At 39.1% G+C, this 26,423-nt stretch overlaps 2 protein-coding genes and 1 long non-coding RNA gene across 6 annotated transcripts in view; 1 reads left to right on the forward strand and 2 right to left on the reverse strand.

Annotated features, from left to right (window-relative positions):
• Positions 1-5,286, reverse strand: part of pknox2 (pbx/knotted 1 homeobox 2) — a 119,922-nt gene extending 114,636 nt beyond the window's left edge. The window contains exon 1 of one of the 2 annotated variants that reach the window (XM_048180748.1): positions 5,263-5,286. The gene's annotated coding sequence lies outside the window, so the exon portion shown is untranslated. Of the gene's footprint in view, positions 1-5,257 lie in introns of both variants that reach the window. The other variant, XM_048180746.1, reaches the window with a different exon arrangement.
• On the forward strand, positions 2,838-26,423 carry robo4 (roundabout, axon guidance receptor, homolog 4 (Drosophila)). Of its 2 annotated transcripts, none has more exons than XM_048180743.1 (19): positions 2,838-3,394; positions 6,931-7,257; positions 8,549-8,706; positions 8,877-8,997; positions 9,141-9,279; positions 13,156-13,283; positions 13,429-13,544; positions 13,646-13,877; positions 14,528-14,649; positions 15,108-15,279; positions 15,370-15,555; positions 15,642-15,684; positions 17,638-17,753; positions 18,244-18,564; positions 18,638-18,745; positions 18,873-19,011; positions 23,416-23,670; positions 23,745-24,076; positions 25,635-26,423. In XM_048180743.1, the coding sequence occupies exons 1-19, from the start codon at positions 3,193-3,195 to the stop codon at positions 25,853-25,855; spliced, it is 3,438 nt and encodes a 1,145-aa protein (XP_048036700.1). In that variant the 5' UTR covers positions 2,838-3,192; the 3' UTR covers positions 25,856-26,423. The 2 variants fall into 2 exon arrangements, with proteins under 2 accessions (XP_048036700.1, XP_048036701.1); XM_048180744.1 differs by lacking the exon at positions 2,838-3,394 and adding an exon at positions 5,316-5,604 and having other exon boundaries at positions 25,635-26,422.
• On the reverse strand, positions 7,159-15,474 carry LOC125262185. Of its 2 annotated transcripts, XR_007183530.1 has the most exons (4): positions 15,340-15,474; positions 14,493-14,656; positions 7,630-7,831; positions 7,159-7,299 (listed from the first exon to the last, which is right to left on the reverse strand). It is a non-coding gene; the product is annotated as an uncharacterized LOC125262185 (long non-coding RNA). The 2 variants fall into 2 exon arrangements; XR_007183529.1 differs by lacking the exon at positions 7,159-7,299 and having other exon boundaries at positions 7,430-7,831.

The following is a 26,423-nucleotide window of genomic DNA, read 5'->3' on the forward strand; positions in this document are numbered from 1 at the left end:
TTATTATTATTATTATTATTATTATTAATGTCTTTATATATTTTAAATAATTGTATACATTTTTTTGTATTCATTTTTAAATTCACAAACAGAGCAAATATTTGTTGTGAATATTGGCAGCAAACACTTTCTTTTTTTTTTGTAGTTAATATTTTTGTGGAAACTGTGGTATACTACCATTCAGATGTTTGGAGTAAATAAATAAGTTAATAAATTAATACTTTTATTAATGCAATATTTGATAAAAAGTGACAGTAACGACAAAATGTTACAAAAGATTTATACTGCAAATAAATGCTGTTCTTTTGAACTTTTAAAACGATTAATCAGCAAAAACGTTGCTATTTGAGCACCAAATCAGCATATTAGAATGATTTCTGAAAGCTAAAGATTCAAAAGTTTTCACCCGTCAAAAATTTAATCTCTTTCTTTACGATGGCTCCTCATAAGACTTTTCTTTTCTACCTATTTTTTCCATCTCTGTCTCTCTCTTTAGGAAGATTAGTGCAGTCTCCATCCTCCTTTGCTGAAGTTTAAGGGTCAGCTTGAGCTGGAATAGCCCTTTGCAGAGACGCCCTGACACCCCATGGAGGGCTGAAGCGTGGCCTCTTTTGGGCTCTGACCAGGGTCACTTGACATGACCCCCTACCTGGCAGGGGGTACAGTGAGAAGTGATCATTGAATAAACAAGTGACTAGTCTTTTATTCCAAGGTTATGGTTTGCAATATGGGTGGTCAGTGAAATCTGAAAATGGTAAATTTAGACACTTGTTAGGAGCTTGTTCCACATAAAATGCATTGCTCATTTCTGAGAAGCAGCTAAATGAGTTATGCACTTACAATCGAAGTCTATTTTTTTTATTATTTTGTTTTCTGTACTTAAATAGTGCATTTTTATTAATATTATGGCCATTCTTTACGATATAATAAAAGTGAATAGGGCTGTATCATAAAAGGGTCTTGTGCATTTTAATACAAGTCTTTTGACGTCATATGACAGCTTTGTCTTATGAACAGTTTAAAAGTTGTTAGTTTACCCAACTGAATAACAATACCAGTTTTGACAATACCAGTCTGAATAATTCATTAACAAATTAGACTGATAACAGTTTTTGACTCACTGCCGCAACATCTAGTTGCTCATTGTTATATCAGGGAAGATTATAAGTGAATAACAACTTAAATTTTAGTCCACACACAAATCAATGTCAATGACTTCAAAATATCTGCAATAGAGCACACAAGTTGTCTGAACCAATTTTTGAGGCTCCTTTTTTAAGCTTGAAGGCTCCGTTTTCTATTCTGGTGTTCCCCAGAATCATAGAGGTTTTGGATTACATGAGGGTGATTAAATGGTGACAAAATATTCTTTTTGGGGTAAACTATCAGTTTAACAGCACCAACAACATTGAAAGTGCATTTTAAAGGATTAGTTCACTTTAAAATGAAAATGACCTCAAGCTTTACTCACCCTTAAGCCATCCTAGGTGTATATGACTTTCTTCTTTCAGATGAACACAATCTGTGTTCCTACATCTTCCGTACTCAACTTACGAAAAAAGCATAACTGACGTCACGCAAGTTGAATATGGAAGGCGGTCTGGTGGAATCTAGATATTTTACTTTATAACTTGTTAAATATGGATATTTTTTACACAAACGCATCGCTTCACTTCAGAAGGTCTTTATTAACCCCCCGGAGCCGTGTGGAGAACGTTTATGATGGAAGGATGCACTTTCTTGACCTTCATACTCATTGGTTGCATCAGGATATTTATTAATAACTCTGATTGTGTTTATGAGAAAGAAGAAAGGATGGCTTGAGGGTGAGTAAATCTTGGGGTAATTTTCATTTTAAAGTGAACTAATCATTTAGGTCGAAATACAACTTTCTCCTCATTCGCAGAAACTGGCTGATAGTGTACATCCTGTAATATTTTATCTATCGCCCACTTCTCTCCCTGTAGCTTATAGTCTTAAATGAATTGGGAGGTTTTTGGAATTAAATCCCGATCAGGTCAGGTCTGTTAACTCAGCATGTTTCTTCTGTTCTTCTGTGCTGAAGCAGCAGGACTGGTGAGTGGAACACAAGACCAAACTGCATGAGACAAATTGCTTTCTCTGTCCCATTTGATTCCACCTCTGTGACGAGTGGAACACATACTGTGCACGCAAACAGGAACAAATTTCTCCCTTTTTGCTTTTTGCTTCGTGAACGGTGAAAAATCTTTAATGTATGTGAACCGAAAAAGAAGAAAGGAAAAGAAAAGGCCTGCATCTTCCCTCATTCACTTTGCTGCTCAGTAATCAAATTCAACTAGGTTTCTGTTGTCCGATAATTGAAATGTTTAAGTGTGAAAATCGAAATGATATCCACTTCGAGCGAAACGTCTTCACTTCGACAAATGAGAACGTTCCAGTTGCATTAGCGATTCGGTCCGTTCACCTCTCCTCTAGGCGTAAAATAGAAATTGTGTTGAGAAAGTGCGAATCCCCCCCCAAACAAAAGCCGTCCCTTTCATGACCGACAAGCAGCCAAAGCCTTTGGAGAGGGTCAGTTTTGTTTGAAAACACTCCCTCTCTCATGCCTTTGAGAGAGTAGCTTGATGCAGAAATGAAGGGTGTCTACTTCGCCTTTTGTGGTCCGGGCCTATAGCGGTCAGGCGATGCGTTTTTGCCCGTTTGATGTTTAAAGAGCGCGAGAGTTTGTCATTCTGAAGGATTTGATCAGTCGACTAGCAGACACTTGATTAATGGAACTGATCCCTTTCGGTATGGGAGATCCCCTTCCGTCCCCTCCCCGTTCGCTCCCGGGCCTTGTTTTCCGTCTTTGGGACGTGCAGAACGAATGACACAGATGTTGTTGGTGGAGACAGTCCCCGTCCCTCTCCTCCTCTCCCGCGCTCCCAGCATGGGGCCTGAAACTTGTTTTTCAATCATTGTTTCCGCCAACTTCTTTCCCAAAAGAGAAAAGCGAGGCGAGAAAGAGGAGGGAGAGAGCGGAGGGGAGCGCTAAATAAAAGAGGGAGGGAAAGTAAATACAAAGCATTTGTGGAATATAAAGAAAAACATTCTTTATAACAATCTCCCGATAATTTAGCACTGTGGGGAGAAGGGTGCGTCGGTCTTAGCCACAGTTGGGATGGTGTAGTGGAGGGTGCAGAGCCAGAGGAGAGGAGCTTTAAGCTGAAGATGCAGGTGTCAGCATGGCTGCTGTGGGTGGCATGGCTGTGTACCTGGACCGAGGCGGCGCGCCACTGCCAATGCCAGTGCGCGTGCCTACCTGACGAGCAGGTGGCACAGAGGTCAGAGAGGTCAGACGAAAGAGGGCACCTTCGCCATCGTCTGGCACACCAGCGGGCATCACACAGGGAGAGAGCCCATCGCAGGAAAGGTAAAGCGAATGGATTTCTTGGGCGGAATATAGCATTGTTATGAAACTTGTTGATGTAAAATCGTGATGCTTTTCTTTAATTCCTCATAAACAAATTAATTTTTGTTGAAGAATAATCATTTATATATCTAAATGTATTCAGAACTTAATAGTTTCGGCAGCCGCTCTCTCGGCATATCAGCATGGGGTCCAAAGCATGAAATCAGAAAGACAGTGATAACTTGATAAAGTCTTTTTCACTTCATGATTTTCACTTGTGGTCACTGTTGATTTAATTTACACGTGAAGAGTTTATTAAGCATGACGGTACTGTAGTGTGCGCCGTTTACATGACTGCTTTGAAGTTTCACTGTTTATCAAACTTTAGCTGGTGTAGTTTATGGTATATTTGACCTTTTACTGGATGGTTATCCAAGCAAACTTTGCGAGTGCTTTATTGAATGGTTGAAGTTGGTCGACTTTTGGAAAGTAGGACAATTATGAACAGAAAAAAAAAAGGTGCTGCTGTTAAACCCATTTCTTCTTCCTTTGCTATTCTATTTATTTATTTATTTGTAAATATATATAATCTAAATGTTATAATAATAATACAAAACATCAAAAAACATATTTCATTTTGTTTTTGACCAGGATACTATGAAGAAGTTTATATTTTTAACATAATAAAATTCTGACCACTTGTTACTTATTAAAAGCATGCTTTATACCCTTTTTGAGACCGTTTTGGTATATAAATAATGTTAAGCTCATACTCGGTCTCTGTTACGAAATGCAATTCAAAGAGACTTATTTATGAGTAAAATGTGCTGAAAAGTTACTCTAGGCGGTAAATCAGCCTGGGCTTCTTTTGCGGTGCAGATTTAATTCTGTGTTGTGGTATGCAGTCCCATAGTCCCTCAGCATCTTTTGTTAGTCGCTGAAAGCTGGTGATCCACAGGCCATCAAGGCACTGCTCTCTGGATCAATATATGTGTCCATCAGTGTGGCCTGCTCTTTTAGGCCACACAATAGACAGTTCTCTAAACAACACTTTATTTATATGTGGCTTTCGAGAAAATGAACTGCCACCGCCTCTGCTTTTCTCTCTTCTCTTTTCACTTTCTGTTTTCTCCTCTCTCCTCTCTCACCCCCTCAGCGACCGTATTTACACAGACTTAATAGTAATTGGAATTAGCAAGTGTTGCCCCTCAGTGTTGTTTTAGCTCTACAGTAACAGCTGTGCTTAACTTTCACTTTTGTAAACCTTCTTAATTCATTTTCATTATGTATTTTTGTTGTATTCTTTAAGAATCTTATGAATCTAAGGGACAAGTTTGTGATTTAATGGATAAAAAGGTTATTTTGTAACTTGAGCAGAACTGGTTCATGGTACTATTCTGTTAAGTTTAACAACTTTTTTTTTATTTGTTTGGAAATAGTTCATGCTCATATGAAGTTTAGTGTAAATTTGTATTCATATATTTTTAAAGAGGAAGTAAAGAGGAAGTTTTTCTTGGCTGTGAGGTCTAATGCTTTCCTGTTTCAGTATGCTGTCATCACATACATTTTGCTAGAAACTTTTATTACACATTAATTGACTGACTCAATAAATAGTGAAATCACTATCATACATAACCCCTACCTCTTCCTGGCAATAAAAGTTGTCTAGAAGTAGTCGCTATATAAAAAATAAATAAAAGTTGGAGACACAGTAGTATAAAAAGTCGTTGAAACGAACACTCCGTCTCATGTGTAAATGAACACAATTTGGCCCAAAGTATGTGCCATTGTTTAAACAATGTAGTCTTGAGTTCAAATCCAAAACAAAAACAGAGGGCAAAAGCACGACTTCAGGAAACTCTAAGTCACACATGTGTAGTTTACCTCACCAATTGTTTGTCATTAGTTAGCGCTGGGTCGTCAGTCATCGGAGGTGTAAATCCACTCCAGTAATCATGTCATCAACGGCTGCTGCTGCTGCTCGAGTCACCGGGGCGGGTCTCAATCCGGATGGCGCTCTGTTCAACACTCACTGACTGAAACGACAGAGACATGACTGTGAAACCTCCATAACCTGTAGAACTAATGCGTTTTTATTGCGGATTTGTAACGCTGTTAGTAACAGCGATGCGTTTGTTTATTTTCATAAACTGAATTCGACGTGACACGTAATATGACGAGACACTTTATCGAGCTCTGTTGGGTTTTTGGGATTATTTATAATATTGAAGGTAAGCACAAACTGTTTCAGTGTGTAACTGTCGTCATGTTAATGATTAAGAATAATGGAATTCAGACCGAATATTAATTAATCTTTAATTTAAATTTAATTTTACAAAAAAAAAAAAAAAATCAATCCATACGATAGATACGGATTTATATATTTTTATGTTTAATTACTATTCTAGAAACGATTAGATTTGTTTTCTAGTTTTGTATGATGTTAATAATAATAAGATTAAATTATTGCGACATTATTTTTCTAATATTAATAATAATGCTATTTAATTTATTTTGTGATAATATGAGAACAAATTTATTTAAATATTTGACGATGTCTAATATGTTAAAATGCTATGCGTTACTCCCTTAAGAATGAATGTATAATGTTGTTTATGCAAACAGTACACTATATAAAGTTACTGTACGTTTAAACCCCATTATCTTATATGAAAGTTGACATTTCAGTAAGTTTTATTTCCATGCGTCCAGAAGCCCTCTTAAGAGACTTACATAGACCTGTTTATAAGAAGCAATCTTTATGGACAGAACTTTTAAAATGATGTCCATTGTTTCCTTAAAACAGTATATTAAAACCCCATGTAGAATGTCACATTATACTGTTAAAAATGCAGCATTACTTTCTTCTTCTTCTTCTTCTTTTTTTTTTTTTTTTTTTTTTTTTTTACATACTTCCAGTGTTTCCCCAAATTCCTTCACAGTGAAAATGACATAGCAGGACTGTGAGACTCTTAGTTTCCTCTCTTTCAGGAAACTGCCCCATCAGAGACAATAGAAACTTTTAATAGTCAAACACATTTTTGCCAAGAATGTAGAGCTCAGATTCTCTATTGTACATTTCACCCTAGTTTACCTCCTCTTTTGATGCATCAAGAACAGACTTGGCTTATTTCAGTTTACGTTTACCAACATCATTTATGTTTCTTAAACCCGATAGACAACAAGGACTTGTTGTAAGACCAAACCAAATTCTTTTTTTGTTTCAAGGACACCCTCTCATGCCCATGTGATTGGCATGTTTTGGCGTGAGAGTACAAAGAGACATTGTAAGTGGGCCAATAATAGCAGAGGGCCATTCCTGCACTTGGTGCACAGGTGACGGATGTCCTGTTGGTCTATGACTTTGTTTGTAAGTGCTGGGCCTTTGTTCCTGTCAGAGTGGGAAAAACAGCCTCCGGCACAGGAAATGTCTTTCCCTTACTCATCGCGGGGTCATCTGGCCATCCTAAACAAAAGAATTCAACAAGCTCTCAGGACTGGAATTTGTTTAGTGGATGTCACTGGTGTTTGATTCTCCATTTTTTTTGGTCTTCCAGGTTCCAGGCTTGTTTCAGATAGTGGCCTACCCCGTATCGTCCACCATCCCTCTGATGTGGTGGTCCGGGTGGGCAATCCGGCCACGCTATCCTGCAGGGCAGAGGGCAACCCTGAGCCCACCATTCAGTGGCTCAGAAATGGCCAACCACTTGATACAGACAAGATGGATAGCAAGTCACAGCCTATCGTTTTACCAGAAGGAAGTTTGTTCTTCTTCAGCGTCGTCCCCGGCAGAAAGAGTCAGTCCCATGAAGCGGTGTATGCCTGCGTTGCTCGGAACAGCGCCGGGATTGCGACCAGCAGAAACGCCTCTCTTCACATAGCAGGTTTGAAGTGGGATGTTTCCTAATATTAAAAGGACAGTTCACCTGAAAATGAAAATCCTGTCAGCATTTACTCACCGTCATATTGTTTGAACTTTTTTGTTGTTATTAAAAAAAACAACAACAAGCAAGCCCAGGTGAGATAAAGTAACGCAAAAGTAATGTAACACATTACTTTTCATAAAAAGCAACTAAGTAATGCAATTAGTTACTTTTTAGGGAGTATCACAATATTGTAATGCATTACTTTTAAAAGTAACATTCTCCAACACTGAATAAGTCAATGGGGTCCAAAAAAACTATCTCAAATGGTCAGTTCCCACATAAATTCACTTGTTTGACCCCAATAACAATGAATGACCCATCAAGACCTACTTAAATGCTCTGAAGGAACAAGAGAGTGAGGAAGCTTATTAAGATGGTCCATGAGATTACTGGAGATCAGATGTCAAAGTTTGCTTTCCTGCCCGAAACAAACAGAGCACTAATTGAGCTGTGACAGCATGCTGTGTTTGTAGCCCAAACAGATTCCTCAGCAGGCCCGTTTACTCTGCATTCCACTGGATTGGAGCAGGACCTGATTGAGACATTACATCAATTGTTGCACACAATAAATTTTCAATTTGGGTACATCAATTCACCTGCTAGACAAACAAGCTACGTCAAATGAGTTGACAATGGGCATTGATTACTAAAGCAAAAAGATGTTCATGAGGGAAAAACTATAAACAGTTTTTTCCCAATGAAACTGTCAGTATTTATGTTCATTTTTTGATCACAACTGACCATTAGCATTTAGACTACCGTTCAAAAGTTTGCGGTCAGGAAAGTTTAGGGACGTTTTTCTCTTATGCTCATCAAGGTGTTTATTTGATACAAAATGTAGTAAAAACAGTAAAATTGTGAAATACTATTACAATTTAAAATAACTGTTTTCTATTTTAATATATATTAAAATGTAATTTATTCCTGTGATGGCAAAGCTGAATTTTCAGCATCATTACTCCAGTCTTCAGTGGCACATGATCCTTCAGAAATAATTTGAATATGCTGATTTGGTGCTCAAGAATGTTGAAAATAGTTGTGCTGATTATAATTTTTTTTGGAAACTGTGATGCATTTCAGGATTCTTTGATAAGTAGAAAGTTCAAAGTTCTAAATGTTTTGTAACATTATAAATGTCTTTACTGTCATTTTTACTGTTATCCTTTTAGCACTATTTATAGCACAATAGAACATACATATTTCAGTAATGTCTGAAAATCAGGTCAGTGTGATCATGTGTGATTTTCAGCTCTGCGAGAGGACTTCCGTGTGCAGCCCAGTGACATGGAGGTGGTGGTTGGCGAGGTGGCTGTGATGAACTGCAGCCCACCCGTCGGACATCCTGAGCCCAACATCACCTGGAGGAAAGACGGGATCCTCATCAACAGCAGCAATGAACATTATAGTGTAAGAGCTATTTTTGTTTTCAAATTTCTTGTGCTTGATTTGTCTGTTAAGATCTTTTTCTTGGTATATGTCTGTAGAGGGCAGTATAACACAGGAAGTGAATCCTTAGTACCTGAACAGTGTTTTATGAGCCTGGATCACAATATATTTCTGCTTATCTTCATGTATAGGAACTGAATGGTAAACTGATCATTGCTCCAGCCCAGAAGAATGACTCTGGAGTTTACAGCTGTATAGCCTCAAACATAGTTGGAGTGAGGGAAAGCCGGGCCGCTCGGCTGTCTGTATTAGGTGAGACCTGTTAATGTGCTTTGATGCAACATGGTGTGATCTCTAAGACACTATTTGAGTCAGATACATCTCCACTTTGCTCTAAAAGATTATGAATAACTTAGTAAAGCTTAGAGACCCATGCATCTTTTATTCTTCCTCAGCTAAGCCAATGTTATTACGTAAACCAGAGGATGTCTCAGTGCAGCTTGGGGAGTCAGCACAGTTTTTCTGTGAGGCTGACGGAGACCCCATGCCTTCCGTAGAGTGGAGCCGAGACCAAGGACGTCTACCCAATGGCAGGTCAGATGCATGTGCAGAACCCTCATAATGGCCATCACAAACATGCTGGTTGTTGATTATTTGAATGCAGCAGCTGCAGGTTTTTATGGGGCTACAGTCATTTATTACGCATTGAGAGTATAATAAATGAAAAATAATACATAAAATAATAAATAAACCTAGTCATTTCTTTTAAATAAACTGAATCATAGCAGGGCCTTTTCCGAACCAAACTCTCAACCAAGCCAGCAACCCTAATATAAAAATGTTTGATTTTCTCGGTAAAACTACATGATATCTTCCTTTAAAGTGGGGGGTATCACACACAGTTTCTGCCACTCTCATGTTAATCTTGAGTACAAATAGAGTAACAATGCATCCTTCAATGCACCCTTTAGTTTTGTCATATTTGTAAAAGATAGATAGATACGCTAAACCAATCCGAAAAAAGCCGAGATTCTGGAGGCGTGTCTGCCGTCAGTGCTGTGGGCGGAGCTAAAGAGTCAGGAGCATGCGCAGCTTATGCGTAGAGATCGCATGCTAGCTGCGCCATCATTATAAATAAAAAGGGAACAAAAACGTTCGTGTTGTTTACATTATATGCACTTGCGCGCCGATTGCCAACAAAACACAGACATCTGATGCAGCTTTACTCACCGCCCCCAATCTGCAAATCCAGCGCCGAACTGGGACTTGTTTACAAGTATTGGAGATCGCATTTTCAAAGAGTGCAGCCCCTGAATTGGGACACAGCCATTGATGAAAAATCTCTCGGCTTCCGTATCCCGAAGGAAACGCGTTGATGGGCGTTCTCTTGCTCTTGTTCTGGGTGATGTGTGTGTACACGCTTATCAGGGAGAAGTGCCCAAACACCCATTCTGCTCTCTTTTGACATCATACAGGACACACTCGAAAAAAACTCTCAGAATCCTGTACCGAAACCGGAAGTAGTGTATTTGGCACAGAAATACTCCGTCATATGGCCAACTCGTGTTTTGAAACTTTGGCCATGTTTAGCATGAGAATGCAACTCTTTAACAGTGTAAATAAGTCAGAATGCATGAAAAAGCATTACACCCCCCCCCCCCCCCCTTAAAGGTCCCGTTCTTCGTGATCCCATGTTTCAAACTTTAGTTAGTGTGTAATGTTGTTGTTAGAGTATAAATAAAATCTGTAAAATTTTAAAGCTCAAAGTTCAATGCCAAGCGAGATATTTTATTTAACAGAAGTCACCTACATCGAACGGCCAGTTTGGACTACATCCCTCTACTTCCTTCTTTAATGACGTCACTAAAACAGTTTTTTGACTAACCTCCGCCCACAGGAATACACAAGAGTTGCGTTTGTAGAGTGTGTTTGTCGCCATGTCGTCGAAACGCTGTCATTTTCATCCCGCAGTCCAATCACCGGGTCTGATTCCGGCTCAGATTGATAGGGTAAAATTAAAGACATGTTTACAATAACACTGAGCGCGTGCATCTCCACGTTATGGTAAGAGGCGTGACTTTTCCGGGCACGGTGCGCTCAGAGCTGTCGAATCACAACACAGGAACCGCTGGCACAATCAGAACTCGTTACGTATTTCTGAAGGAGGGACTTCATAGAACAAGGAAGTCATCAGCCCGTTTTTATGACAGTGAATAAGTAAATTATGTGAAAAATACTGTGTTTTTTTACACGCGAAACATGAACACATGTTATATTGCACACTATAAACACAATCAAAGCTTCAAAAAACCACGAAAAACGGGACCTTTAATAACATTAACAAATATGATTACATTATGCTAAATTAGAGTTGAACTCATTTTTAAATGAACTAGACTACCTTTATGTCCTGATATCATGTATGAGTTGGCATGAAATGAAAGTTGCGATAGCTTTTTCTTCCCTATTGTGACATATTGTGAAATGGTTACTCGAACAGAAAAAATGTGGGGTGGGACTTGATATTGTCCATCGGGAATTGATTGTATTGTTGTGGTTTGCTGTTGCTGTGATCCATAGTCTGTAAAATAAAAAAAGATGGACGATGTGTCTTCACTTTGTTCCACTGTACAAAAATGAAGGCAAAATATACCAGAAACTGTCACTGCTGATGATGTCATTTGGAGCCTTTTGGTATCTTTACACGACAACAGACTAAAAATGGAAACGTTTTTTCTTTGCTTTTTTCGTATACAGACGACAACATTGTCAAAATGATCCCCATTCACAAGGATCCGCAAAAACGACTAAAAATGCTGCATTATGCAAGTAGTCAATTTAGAAGCCGATGTCACTTTGTAAAGAAACATTGCGCACCTATAGACTGAACGTAACACGTGCACGTGACATCATCGTTTCACAAATTTACATTTTCGTAGTTAAAGGTGCTAAAGAGGATCTTTTCCTCGACTGAGAAACCAAAGACTGTTAGTGAGTTTTTGAAATGAGTGCATGCGTAAGAACAACCCCCCTTCTTCACAGCTCATTTCGAGGGAACGCCTCCCAAAACTCGTGCACGAGTATTGAAACATGAGTGTTTACCACCGGCATTCGCTGTGTCGTGTTAGTGGATTCATTATGTCGGACTCACTGCAGGTGACTCATAATCTGCAGTTGTTACTCCTGATAAAAACATTGCATGCGGTGCCTGTAGAGTGTGGAAAGTTACTGGAGCGCACAGCCGCGCACGTCTCTCACATGGATCGTCATGGCAGTGATTGACAAGCCAGAGGGCCAATCCGCGCACGTCTTTCACAAGGAACGTAATGGCAGTGATTGACAAGCCAGTGGGCCAATCTTTAACGCGATGATCATGTAAACGATTGGCTGATGTTTTTAAGGCCCTACCTCGTACACAGATGATGTATATTAATATTATTCCTTTCAGTGCACCTAATAAATAGTCTTTTATCAGTTAGTAAAGACAGTTTCAAGTAATATTGCAAAAATGTATAAAACAAAACATCCTCTGTAGCACCTTTAACAGGGAGATGAAACAGTATCGTTTTCAAAAACTTGCACTTTGAAACCCGATTTCGAAAGCTTTTTCAGGCCGCCAAAACGCCATCGTCGTGTAAATGAATGACCAAAATGCATAAAAAGTTTTCTGTTTTTAGTTGAAAACGGTGTTGTGTAAACAGCCCCTGAGTCTGCGCAGTAGTGATCCTGAGGTGGAGCCGTGGTATAAAAGTCCCACCCTACTCCCGCAGACTCAATCACAAGCACAGCTGTCAATCATTACGTTACACTCTGCTTTTTTAGCATCAAATAACTAACAAAAACCAAACATATTGGAAAAATTAACACTTGAACAAACCTCAGCATGATAAGAACTACCTAAAATGACAAAAACCATCTTCGGAAAAAAATTATTTTGAAGTGTAATTTGATTTTTTAGTTTGGCTTGCATCTCATTCGATATATGGAGAGGGCGGGGTTAACGACCTATACTGCAGCCAGCCACCAGGGGGCGATCAAAAAGTTTTGGCTTCGGTGAATGACAGGTTGTCCCACCTTCGCGCCAGTAAACACGTAATCGGAGATAGGAAGAGATGTCGCTGCAAGAGGGGAAGTCATTTTGATTAAAGATTACGAGGACATGAATTTTAAAAATTTGCACGGATAAGTTATTTATAATTGTCGACTTTGATTTCACGGTGACTTTAATAAAGAATAATCCGAATAACCAAAAATTATACAATTATGTATTATTTATGAACATTTTTTAAATAAATGTTAAAATATATATATATATATTTCAGAATGATATTTATAATTTATTTGTATAAATTCTATGAATAAAAGTATGTATTTTATATTGTACTGACCAGTATAAACATAATGCATAATAGATCATGCAATTCCTTACAATTCACATTCCTAAGCTCTTATTACAATCGCATTTGCCAGATATTTAATCAACCCAGACCACAGTCTGCAAATCCACTACGTGACGCCTCAAGACATGGGCAGGTACACCTGCACTGCAGAGAATAAGCTCGGGGTGTCTGTGGCCAGCGCACAGCTTCTTGTAGAGGGTAAGAATACAAGTCATCATTCAATAAACAGCAGGCAATCACTTTTTTTCTAATAAAGCATGCACACTTCCACCATTTCCCAGCATGCCATTGTATTCCACTCACCCTGTTGAGATTAGTAATGTCTGGCTAATATATATTACAGATACAGGAAGCACTAGACTGAGAGACCTACACAAGGAGCTGTCTGCCTTACGTGTGAGCCTGGAGAACGTCACAGTTATGAGTACAGCCTCCAACATGTCTCAAGTCATGTGGAGGGTAATGCAGTTCAGCTCATCCCTGACCATCATACACCACACTTCAAATATTTGTATTTTCTTAAGTAACTGTTCTCTCTTCTGTTGTCATTCTGTATGTAGTTGCAGTCGTCTATGTCACAGCCTCATTATCTTGAAGGCTTTGAGGTGCTGTATCGCTCTCTCCTGCCTGCCAGCTCAGAGTGGACAGCTCAAAAGGTTCCTCAGCCTGGTCTTCACACCCACGTGGGACCTCTGAAGAGAGGCTACAAGTACGAGTTCAAAGTCCGACCCTACGGCAGCAGCCTGTACGGCAGGGAGAGCAACACCAGACACTTACGAGTGCCAGAGATAGGTGAGAATCGAGAGCAAAAAAAGTACTGTGGTGGAAACATGGTACAAAGACGGCAGTACCATGCTGCTTTATTAATGAATATTATATTCATATACCATAGTATTTGCACGGTTCTCCGAAGTACTTCAGACAATACCATAGTATTATCATAGGACCAAAAAAAACACAATATTATTGTGGTTACTTTATATAGCCTTTTTATATACTTTTACTCAGCAAAGACACATTAATAAAATCATAAATAGTGACAGTAAAGACATTTAAATTAAAGATTTCGATTTCAAATAAATGCTGTTCTTTTAAAAGAATGTTTCTTAAGCACCAAATTAGCATATTAGAATGATTTCTGAAGGATCATGTGACACTGAAGACTAGATTAATGGCTGCTGAAATTTCAGCTTTGCATCACAGAAATAAATTACATTTTAAAATAAGTTAAAATAGAAAATGGTCATTTTAAATTACAGTAATATTTCACAACATTACTGTTTTTACTGTATTTGTGATCAAATACATGCAGCATTGGTGAGTATAACAGACTTCTTTTTTAAAAACATGAAAAAATCATACAGAACTCTATTAAACTATTGGAATATTAAAACCAAACTGTGTCACCTTGTGCCAAATGTAACCACATGCCCTGTTCTCAGTTCCCAGCGCACCACCTCAGGATGTGTCCATAACAATGCCCACTGACCGTAATGACACAGTGCACCTCAGCTGGGATCCTCCGCCTCATGACGCTCACAATGGGATCATTCAGGGATATCAGGTATTACCTGCATGAAGTGACACATTGTGAAATAATTTTAAAGCTAAAAATGCCCTAGGAGGCTTTTTCTCCAGCAGATATGGAGGAATATACTTGTAAGTAAAAATATAATTTCTTTCTAATTCCTAAAAAATTAATTTTTAATCAAAAGAAGCCTGGAAGCAGTTAGATAATGCTTATTTTCAGCCTCAGACATTTCTAGACTCTCTGATCACATAAAAATGGCACGACCCTGCCAAAATCAGACAGGCTGCTACAAAACTTCAGAGATTCTGTCTTTTTACAGTATTTAGAACCGTTTTTTTTTTTTTTTTTTTTTTTTTTTTTTAATTAGTCCACCATTCAGAGTTTCTGACCACAAAATTGACTCCACTAATTTCTTTGTTGCTGTTCATACAAGCATTAGCAGAGAATGCTGCCTGCTTGTTAATGTTTTACTATGCTGTTCTTTCTGCCAGGTGTGGTGTGTGGAGTCTGAGGAACTGAAGTCTTTTAACTGGACGGTGGACAGTGGAACTCACAGTATTGAGATCAGCACACTGCAGCCCGGCAGGCTTTACTGGGTCACAGTGGCTGCCGTTAACGGGGCAGGAGTAGGGGTCCAGAGCGACCCATACAAACTGCTCATAGGTAAGCTAATAAAATAACACTGAGGTATAATTTTAAAATGTAAACTACTCAGTATGTTACCTGTTGTTCTCTCTTTTTTTTTTCTCTTAGAGTCGAGGCAGGAGTCAGCACCGCATCAGACAGGCATACTCAGTATGTCTCATTTCCTTGCTGTGATTAAAGAGCCGGTATTCATTGGAAGTGCTGGCACCCTCCTGTGGTGTATTTTGATGATTACTGCCCTGTTTTTGTACAGGAGACATGTCAGACACGCCAACACGGGAGGCAAAAGCTCAGGTAATCTATAATAAAGTCCCCATCTAAATCCTTGTTTTACTTTACGCTCATAATCATGCAATCATAATTTTCTGTTTGATTTATAGGCTTATACAGACTGGAAAGTGAAGATCTCATCATCAAACATAGGTAAAAAAAACTAATAAATAAGGTAAAAGGACATAATACAGTGAGTACACCCCCTTTGAAAAGTAGCATTTTAAACAATATCTCAATGAATACAAAAACTATTTCCAAAATGTTGACAAGACTAAGTTTATCATAACATCTGTTTAACTTATAACATGAAATTAAGGTTAATAATATAACTTAGTTTACACAGTTTTCCATTTTACTCAAATTAGGGTGATGCAAAGATTAGTACACCCCACAACAAAAACTAATACATCTAGTACTTTGTATGGCCTCCATGATTTTTAATGACAGCACCAAGTCTTCTCGGCATGGAATGAACAAGTTGGCGACATTTTGCAATATCTATCTTCTTCCATTCTTCAAGAATGACCTCTTTTAGAGACTGGATGCTGGATGGAGAGTGATGCTCAACACAATCTCTTCACAATTCCCCATAGGTGTTTGATTGGGTTCAGATCAGGAGCCACTGAATCACTTTCACCCTGTTCTTCTTCAGAAATCCAACAGTGGCTTTAGATGTGTGTTGAGGATCATTGTCATGTTGGAAAAGTGCATGACCACCAAGGGCACGGAGTGATGGTAGCATCTTCTCTTTCAGTATAGAGCAGTACATCTGTGAATTCATGATGCCATCAATGAAATGCAGCTCCCCAACACCAGCAGCACTCATGCAGCCCCACATAAAGACACTCCCACCACCATGTTTCACTGTAGGCACCATGTACTTTTCATTGAATTCCTCAGCTTTGCGACGCCATACATTTTTGAAGCCATCAGTTCCAAAAACATTTATCTTGGTCTCATCACTCCAGAATATAGAGTCCCAGTAGTCTTCATCTTTGTCAGCATGGGCCCTGGCAAACTCTAGGCTGGCTTTTTCTTTCTACTTCTTTAGATAACTGCAGTGAACTTGCATGCCAATTTTCTTTAACCCTTCTCATCAGAAGACGCTCCTGTCGAGGTGTTAACTTCCGTGGACGACCTGGATGTCTCTGTGTGATGGTTGCAGTTCCATCTTTTTTAAATGTTTATACCACTTTTGCTACAGTATTCTGACTGATAAGTAAAGCTTTGCTGATCTTCTTGTAGCCTTCATCTTTCTGGTGTAAAGAAATAATTTTCTTTCTCAGGTCTTGTGACATTTCTCTTCCATGTGGTGCCATTGCTGACAGCATGAAATGGGAAGGGGTTTTAACACCCTTTTATAGTCAACTGTCTGCTGGACACCTGTGTAATGAATGATTAGACTCACCTGTGGTTGAATTCTTGTTAAATTTGTAGTCTAAATTTTAGCTTTGCTACTTTCAGTGGGGTGTACTCATGTTTGCATCATCTTAATTTGAGTAAAACTGAAAATTGTGTTCTCCAAGTTATATTATTAACCTCACTTTCATGTTATAAGTTAAACAGATGTCTTGTCAACATTTTGGAAATTGTTTTTGTGTTCATTGAGATATTGTTTAAAATGTTACTTTTCAAAGGGGGCGTACTCATTTACGCAGAGCACTGTATGTCACAGTAGTAAACGATAACCATGTTCATATACTATGATACTTTAGAGAATACCATGGTACCACAATAGTACATGTCCAAAAACATACTGTCGCCATGATAGATTTCCAAAAAACACTATCTGTACACTAAATGTTGCATTTGACATGCACTAGCTCAGCTAGTAACTAAGGAGACCCATCTCCACACATTGACATTGTCATAATTATTACTGTCATAATTTCAGATTCTCATAATTGACTTAATATCTCAGAATTTTGATATTTTATGTCATAATTATGATTTTTTTTTTCTTATCTCATAATTTCAACTTGTCTCAATTTCAATTTATTATGTTTTTTTTTTTAAATTTCATATTTCTAATTTACTAAGGAATGTGGCTGAAATGGACTTCTACAAGTAACTGAGTCGCCATCCTTATTATTTCCATTCTAGAATGGCGGCACCAGACTCTCCATGGATCTCTGGAGGCTGGAGGCCAGACTCCAGCAGTGAGCCCAAGCAGGGCCTGTGGACCCCGAGGAAGGAGAACTCTGGCTTCCGGAGGACCAGTAAGTCACAACTTCCCCTTGAGTTCTAACTCAAAACTTGAAACACTAAAACTGCCTTTTGAAACACAATAACAACTTTAGCATGTTCTTAAAGGGACAGTTTGTGCAAAAAATTATAATTCTGTCATCATGTACTCATCCTTATGTTGTTCTGATCCTGTATGTCTTTATTTATTCTGTGAAACACAAAAGAAAATGATTTAAAGAATGTTCATGCTCCTCCGATACAGCAAAATTCAGATAACAAAATTTAAAACTATTAAAAACTATTTATCCCATATCTTCTTCTCACCAGCCATGCACCTTCATCTACTCCTATTTTTTGCCTCTCGTTATCTCTCTAAATGACAGACACGTCCTCATGAGAACCTTCAAAAGATGTCTGTCACCCCTAAAGTCACGACTCCGCAGAGTCCTCATCAACTCTAATTACCGTTGACATCTTGGCACATTATGTAAATCTGTCTGATTTTTACCTCTCCACTGACAGCTCTGCCCATTACGGCTAAAAAGGACCCCAACCCCCTGCGGTCAGCCGTCCCCATCGTACCAGACAATTGCGGTGTCTATGGCACCTTTTATGTGGATCTAACCGGCAACGGACTGAAGACGTTTAATAGTCCTGGTCGCTGTCCCAGAATGCCCCACAGCAACTCTCAACTGCATAACTCAGAGACTGTTCGCATCACCGAACCCATCGTCAAAACCGCCGTTGTGAGGGAAGTGCAGGCATTGCCATGGAAACGTGCCCTCCCTTCCCAGCCGAACATGGGAGTTCTGAAGGAATCGTGGGAGAAAAATTACAAGCGTGGTGAGACATTTATTCATTCACTGAGTCATTAACATTAATTTCGTCCAGAACTGACATGTTTGTCCGATTCCAGAGCTGCACGCGGTGAAAAGTGCCCCGTTAATGCCTCTGAATCAACAAGCTCTGGCAGTGTGCAGTGTACCAAGTAACCATCAGCAAAGATTCAGTCAGCACCCTGCAGGTTTGAACACTAGCATTTCTCATGTTTCAAATGTAATTCTCAATTATATATAAACAAACCTAATCCTTTGAATCTTAGAAGAAGTGTAGTGAAACTATCTCTTCTAAGCTGGTCTACATTCCCTCAGGTGGTGTATCAGATCCTGTGAAGTCACCAAGTTCTCCACGTATCCTGCATTACTCCGCCTCTCTGCAGCTGGTGGACATGTTACCCAGCCCTCCGCCTCTTCCTGTGGAGGACAACCTCAGCCTCAGCTCAGAGGACGAGTGAGAATCACACCTACACCCAGAGCAAAACTGAAATGTTCAGAGATCTTTTAGAGCTCAACAGACATTTTAGTTATGTTGGTAAAACTTTATAATAGAGTTCAATTGGTTACATTTTTGGTAATGCATTAGTTATCATGAACTAACAATGAAAAATATTTTACAACATTTATTAAGCTAGGTTAAAGGGATAGTTCACCCAAAAATGAAAATTCTGTCATCATTTACTCCCCCTCAAGTTGTTCCAAACCTGTATGAATTTAGAAGATATTTGGAAGAATGTCAGTAACCAAGCAGATCTCGCCCCCCATTGACAACCGTAGTATTTTTTTTCCCAACTATGGTAGTCAATGGGGGCGAGATCTGCTCGGTTATAAACATTCTTCCAAATATCTTCCTTTGTGTTCAGAACTATTCCTAAATTTGCTGTTAATTTACTCTCCCTCAGGCCATCCAAGGTGTCTTTTTTCTTGAGTAGAAATGTAAAGAAGATTTTTAGTTGAAACTGTGGTACTTGGTGATTCATATAACGGATGTCAATGGGTGCCATCAATTTTGAGATTGAAAAAACATATACAGGCAAAACAAAATTAAAACCCGTGGCTCCTGACTATACATCTAGGTCTTATGAGTCGAACCGATTGGTCTGTGCAAGAAACGGAACATTATTTACACACATTATGACCTGTAATCCACAGCCTCGGCAAACGGTCCTGAGAGCGTTCATGGCAGTCTGGAGCGCGACCTTCCTGTCGCATAATGACGTATGTGCAGAAGCGACCTCACACGTGAGCTGACGCTGTGTTTGTTTACAACAGAGAGGGAGGACGCGTGTGTTGTATTGTTCATCAAAGTGGTACTTACTTGTTCTTATCCTGGATGCCGCAACCTCTATAAAAAAATAAGATTACGATCAATTGCGTCAATCTTGGGAAGATTGACTTTTCACAGATTCCCAACGTTTGAGCTCCTGCACATACTGGACCGTTGAGGACCGTTAAACGTGCTCAGGACCATTTGCCAACATCTGACAAGTTGTAAACTTCTAGCTTCTCATTTGTCAGAGAGTTCAGTGCACATGAATAGACTAGAACTTCAGATCGTCTTTCTTCTCCCTGTGTCTTCAAAAATGATGGTAAACTTCAGCGTTTCAGCATTCTGACACAGCAGGATTTGAGTGGTGCTAAATCACTACTGCCACAGAGCTCAAGATTTGTGTCCATTTCTCACAGACCTTTGAGGGGTTGTGCCCCTGCAGTTCAGTAATGACAGTGTCTGTGACAATACCATGTCATTATAGCGTCAGAAGAGAGAAGTATACTACTGTCTCTCTGCTCTCAGGCTAAAAGACTGGTAACCAATTTAGCCTGTATCTCAACTCTAATGGACAGGGAGGTAGAGGAGGAAATGGCCCACACTATTTATTAGAAGGTCTGTATGTGGGAGGAAGTGTGTTTTAAATGCCGTAGGACACAAACAGGAAGTTTCTTCCGGCGGTGCACACTGAGGCTGCTGCCATCATGGTACAATAAGAGGCCAGAGTAGCTAGCTGGAAGGGACACAGATCTGCCCACTCAGAGAGTCTCAGGCAAAAACACAGATATATGGATACAAAAAGCTTTCTAAAAGAACATTTTGTTTGAACTAATTGCTTAGAGGTTGCTCTTTAATCTTTGAGGCATAATGGGGCTATTGATTATGTTTCATATAAGTGAAGTACTCTGTCTCAGATGGTTCTCCTAAAATATCTTACACACAAATGAGATAGTTGTTTAGACCTCTTTCAAACTCAAAATGATACATATGCAAGAGTACTAGAGTCATTTCATCAGAAGAAAAAAATCTGACAATCTGGTTACTTCTAAAACAGTCTAAGCTAAGACACTGAAGAGATCTTATATGTGATTTTACTTTCCTATGGGTAAAATATGGAGACATGCAGGGAAAAAGGATATCATGACCATGAATTAAAAGAATAGTTCACACAAAAATGAAAATTTACTCACCCTCAAGGCATCCTAGGTGTATGTGACTATCTTCTTTCAGATGAGCACAATCAGAGATATATTAAAAAATATCCTGTTTCTTCCCAGGTTTATAATAGTAGTGAATGGCGCTCCTGATTTTGAAGTCCAAAAAAGTATATCCATCTATCATAAAAGATATCCACATGGCTCCAGGGGGTTATTAAAGCCAACTGAAGCGGGGTTTTGTAAGAAAAATATCCATATTTAAATCTTTATAAACTAAAATAAATAGCATCCAGCAGACGGCCTACCCAAATCGAGTAATGGTGGAAGATTAACCCCTGACCAATGACGCAATGACGAACACGGAAGCGCAGAGGAGAGAGCGAAACAAAACACTGGTCATGAATTAGTCTAAAACAAGAATTTTGAAAGAGAAATGTCTGAGGATTTCGATATAAGAGAAGATGAGCTTGAGTTCAGCCCTATTTGTTTGAACCGCAAGAGGCGTCTAAGCTTATAATACTCCTACATCCTACATCATACATCGCAAGTCAAGTCAACTTGCACAGTATGCGTACAGCAGTGGCGATTTCTTTAAGACTGCAAGGGAAGCTCGGCTTCCCTTATAATGTCACAAAATTAATGGTCAAATATGTACTATTGTATTAACATTTTATTGACTAAAAATGCGTTAGAAAACGTTCATCTCAAAGACGAGTTCGTTCAGAATCAGTTACATATAGCAGGTCGGCTGACTCGATTTCCTTCTCATACATTCCCGCAGCGTCACAGTGCATTTCCCTATTGAAGCCCAGTGTCCATTGACTTCAATGGGGCTGCTTTGAACGGTTTTTTTCAGCGCTTCGAAACTAGACGGTCATTGGATAAACGCTGCGATTATGTCCCGCCCACGGACGCTCAGCGTCTCTGGGGGTGAATGGGGAGTGGGCTGGCCCGGACTCCGAGCTTCTGCGTGATGATTGGAGGGTCTGTCGAAAGACTGCATCTCCTTTTGACTGACAGCGATTCTGTACTATAAGGAATCACTGAAGCTATTCTCTGCTATTAGTGCAAAAGATAGGGAAAAATAACAGGTCTTTTCAGCTCTCCTGGTATGACAAAGTCTGTTTAATGGAAGTCATCCAAACTGTTCTCATTAGTGGCAACAATTGGAGCTACATCTGCAGGTGTAGAAAGGAGCTTCTCCTGTTTAAAGCGACTCAAGTCCTACACCCGAAACACAATGGGCCAAGGCCGTTTAAGCAGCCTAGCTCTGCTGGCCATTGAGAGGACACTGGTCAAGTCACTTGAAAAGACTCCTAGTTGGTACGACAGGGTCACAGACCATTTTCTTGAAAAGGAACGTAGGGCAGAATTTACTTTTAAATAAATAGACAATTTTATGATGTAGGCCGAAAATGAGCTTCCCCTCTCTGACAGACCAGTAGCCGCCACTGGCGTACAGTCATCTGCCGGAAGCTAGTTATTTTAGTTTATAAAGTTGTAAATATGGGTATCGCTTCACTTCAGAAGGCCTTTATTAACCCCCTGGAGCCATGTGGATATCTTTTATGATGGATGGATGCACTTTTTTGTACTTGAAAATCAGGAGTGCCATTCACTAACATTATAAAGAGTCAGGATATTTTTTAATATAACTCCGATTGTGTTCGTCTGAAAGAATATTGTCATATACACCTATGATGGCTTGAGAGTTTGTAAATCATGGGATAATTTTCATTTTTAGGTAAACTATCCCTTTAAGAATACATTCCCATGACTTATTAATTTGTGGCCACATTTTATTAATTTGCTTCCTTGTTTTAGTTCAATCATGGCCATGTTTAATTAATTTGTTCCCTCATTTTAGGTAAATCGTGGCCATGTTATACTAATTTGTTACCATGTTTTGATTTAGTTAAATCATTGCCACAAATTAACACAAAAAAAAAGAAGAAAAAAGAATGAATAAGTAAAATGTGGCCACAATTGATCTAAAACAAGGGAACAACTTAATATATTGTGGGAACGAGTTCTTAATTCTTGTTCCCCCTGCATTTGAAATGCAGCAGACATGGACAGTTAATCTGGTAGCTTATCAAACCCTACACATATGATCAATTACACTATAAAATCTTCTAATTAAAAGTTTGCGTCGGGTAAAGGGCAAGCTAGTGGGTTAAATGGCTAACAGTATGCTAATCTAATATGCTCAGCAGTTAGCATGCAAAAGTAAGCCAACTAAAATAAAAGTATACTGTACTATTATATTTAACACAATTTAAAAGAAATGTAGCAATGAAATAAAAAGTAAGAGTAGTATGCTAATATGAATTTAGCCAGTGGTCTGAAAGGAAACATGATTAATATGCTCATATATATATATATATATATATATATATATATATATATATATATATCTCTGATCCCTCAGGTCTACCAGATCCACCAAGCTGACAGTAGACATCGGCTCTCAGCAGTCTGTGTGTGCTGCCTCTGGGCTCCAGGGTCTCGCTACGGCCACTCCGGGCTGTCCAAACCACCACAGCCCAGCCCAGCTAAGCCCGTCCTATAGCCACCTGTCCACTGCCTCCTTCTGTCTCTCCACTGATGACTACGAAGACACAACACTCAGTACTCAAGGCCACACTCAATACATGGAGATCAGCCCTAAACCACAGGGACAAAGGTAAGAGAACCCCTGAAAGGGCATTTATGTGAAAAAGTATCAAGACAAGGGCTAATTTTGATGTCTCCCATCAGTACATCTCATCAGAGTTCTCCATCAATGCCCCGTCCATTTTCTCCCACGCCTACGTTCGGTTACATCTGCGGTCCTGTCGACCAGGAGATGGATGACGAGCAGGAGTCTCAGCCGATCGGCCTCAGGAGAGCCACTCTGAGAAGCACGCCCTCCTCTTGTTGCAGTGAATGGGAGGGTTCGTTGTGGAACGGCTGGGGTTCAGTGTCCGAGAGCAACATGGCGAGCGCTCGAACGAGTATCATCAGCTCTTCTGACTGCTCGTTCATAAACGATGCGAACTTTGCCCGCGTCCTGGCTTTGACAGCCGAATCTATGAGCGGTACTTTATCAGGCAAGATATAAACTCTCTTCAGCCTCTGTAGAATTAGGTTGCTTCTTAATTATTCAAGTAGCAAGTTTGCTAACAGCAAATACTGATGTAGTTGACAGAAATGGCCACTAGGTGGAACAATCTGCTCATGTAGTCAAGTTCTGTGGCTTTATCAGCAGGTCCACAGTGATTCAGCACCCATGAAGGCTCTGCTAATTTGGAATGTCCACTATTTAAGTAGTGCATGATAAAATAAAATATAAATAATAATTTTTTAAAAATAACATTTGGGTTAAAGTGTTTGTAAATGCAAATATTTTGGCTAATTTTAATCAAGCTTTCAGGTAGCAATAATAGTGTAGTACTTTCAGATCTCACATTTTATCTTGTTTAAACCTGTTCTGCAAATTTCTTATGGGCATATTTATAAGTTATTTATAAAACTGACCGCATTAGTTGCTAAAAACTGATCACATTTCACTTTTCTTTGTTGCTCACTACCTTTTTTCAGTTTTTTACTAGTTTCTCTACTCTGCAAGGCTGTACAGTTTTTCTGCCTCATTTGCATAGCATTATGTAAATATTCGCTTCAATTCACATCTTTTAGAAAGAGTCATAATTATGTATGAATTGGCCTTAAAATGTTTGGGCACTTTAGTCACACTTAATGTTGTGAATGATTATGAATGAATATAGGCACATTGGCAATATGCATATGAATGTAATTGCATTAAATAACAACATATCAACGCAAGTTGCTTTTATTCTATAGGAAGACAGCACAAGCAAAATAGGTTTTGAATGATAAATGAAGATTTTATCATTTTGGACAGTTTCAGGTTGTCAGATTTGAACAGAACATATTCATACTTGTGATAAACTACACCAGCCTTCATCTTCAGACCAGTAGGTTCAAACTAATAGCAAAAAATAGCTCAAAAAAGTGAGGTTAGTTCTGAGAAAAGCATTATTAGCATTGTTTAATTTGATGTTTTGATATTTAACGCAATCGCATTCAGACTATTTAACGCATCACTTCAGCACCTTTTGGGATTGTTGCATAACTAAAGTGGAGAACTGTTTTTTGGATGAGAATTCTCATTGTCAGATCACATTCACAAGGCACTGCAGCATTACGCCTCCCAATGAGACAGTGAAAAATAGCAGCGCTACTTTGGTACAATGAGAAATAATGGGATTTGAGGGCCTGTCTGCAAATTGTCTGAACTCCCCCACCATCCTCTCTGAAGTTTCAGCAAATCAATCACGGCTTTCAAAAGAGAAACCTACAGGGACTTTCCTCTCTCCATTTGCTGATTGTTTCCCCCTTTCACTCTCTCTCTGTCTATCTTTCAGTCTCCCTGAATGCATCAGGTTAAATGACTAGTATATTGTAAGTGATGAGTTCAGCAGCATTGTGCATCATCATTCAGGGTTATTATGGTCAAATTGACTTGTGCGACTTTATACGTATTAACAGATTGCTTTCGGTTGTGTATTTTGTACCTATGTGCATGCGTATGCATACATCTCTCTTGATTTCCTTTGTGATGTGTGTGTGATCGTGCATTTTGTGCAGATTTCTCCCCGCCTGCATCCCCCCTGAGTGTTCTCTTCCCCCCTCGAGAGTGTTTTGGAGAGGTGGAGCCGCTGCCCGTGTGGGACTGGAGCACCGCGTGGGTGGAGGAGCTGGAGGCCCAGTTCAAAGCCTCCAGAGAGACCAGAAGAACCGCCACATCTAGCCGACACTCAGGCATTGAGCGCTGGAGAGGACATCTGGAGAGCCCCTCGCACCGATGATCGACTCGCACGCGCTTAAGGGTTGTTTATGGACTACATTTCCCTGCGTTCCTCAGGGCAACCCCCCTCCTTGTAGTTTTGGTGGTCTTGGGTTTGTAGCAAGGTCAATTAAATCGAAGAACACAGCGCTGTAAGGTACAGTATGTGCAGTGTACGCCACTTGTACAGTTGTACCACACCATAATAAAGACTGTTGTACAGGACATTCATATTGGCATTCGAAGAAATGTAAATAAACCAATTTTATTTAATAAACCTCCACATATGCTTTTATAAATCATATACGCTTTTATATGACAGAGTTATCTAAAATACACAGGAAATATTATACAAGATGTTTTGTATTTTAGGATTCATTTTTTATTATTTTATAATTAAAATACATATCTTTTTTTTTTTCATTTTATTTTAAAAAATGTTAGTTTGCATTTAACCTGTTATATAATTGAACTAAATGTTAGCAACTTAATAAAAAGTTAATTTTATTGTTAAAGGGTTAGTTCACCCCAAAATAAAATTTCTGTCATTAATTACTCGCCCTCATGTCGTTCCAAACCCGTAAGACCTT

This window comes from Megalobrama amblycephala, linkage group LG2 (assembly GCF_018812025.1).
Source record: "Megalobrama amblycephala isolate DHTTF-2021 linkage group LG2, ASM1881202v1, whole genome shotgun sequence".
In the NCBI taxonomy this organism is placed as follows: Eukaryota; Metazoa; Chordata; class Actinopteri; order Cypriniformes; family Xenocyprididae; genus Megalobrama; species Megalobrama amblycephala.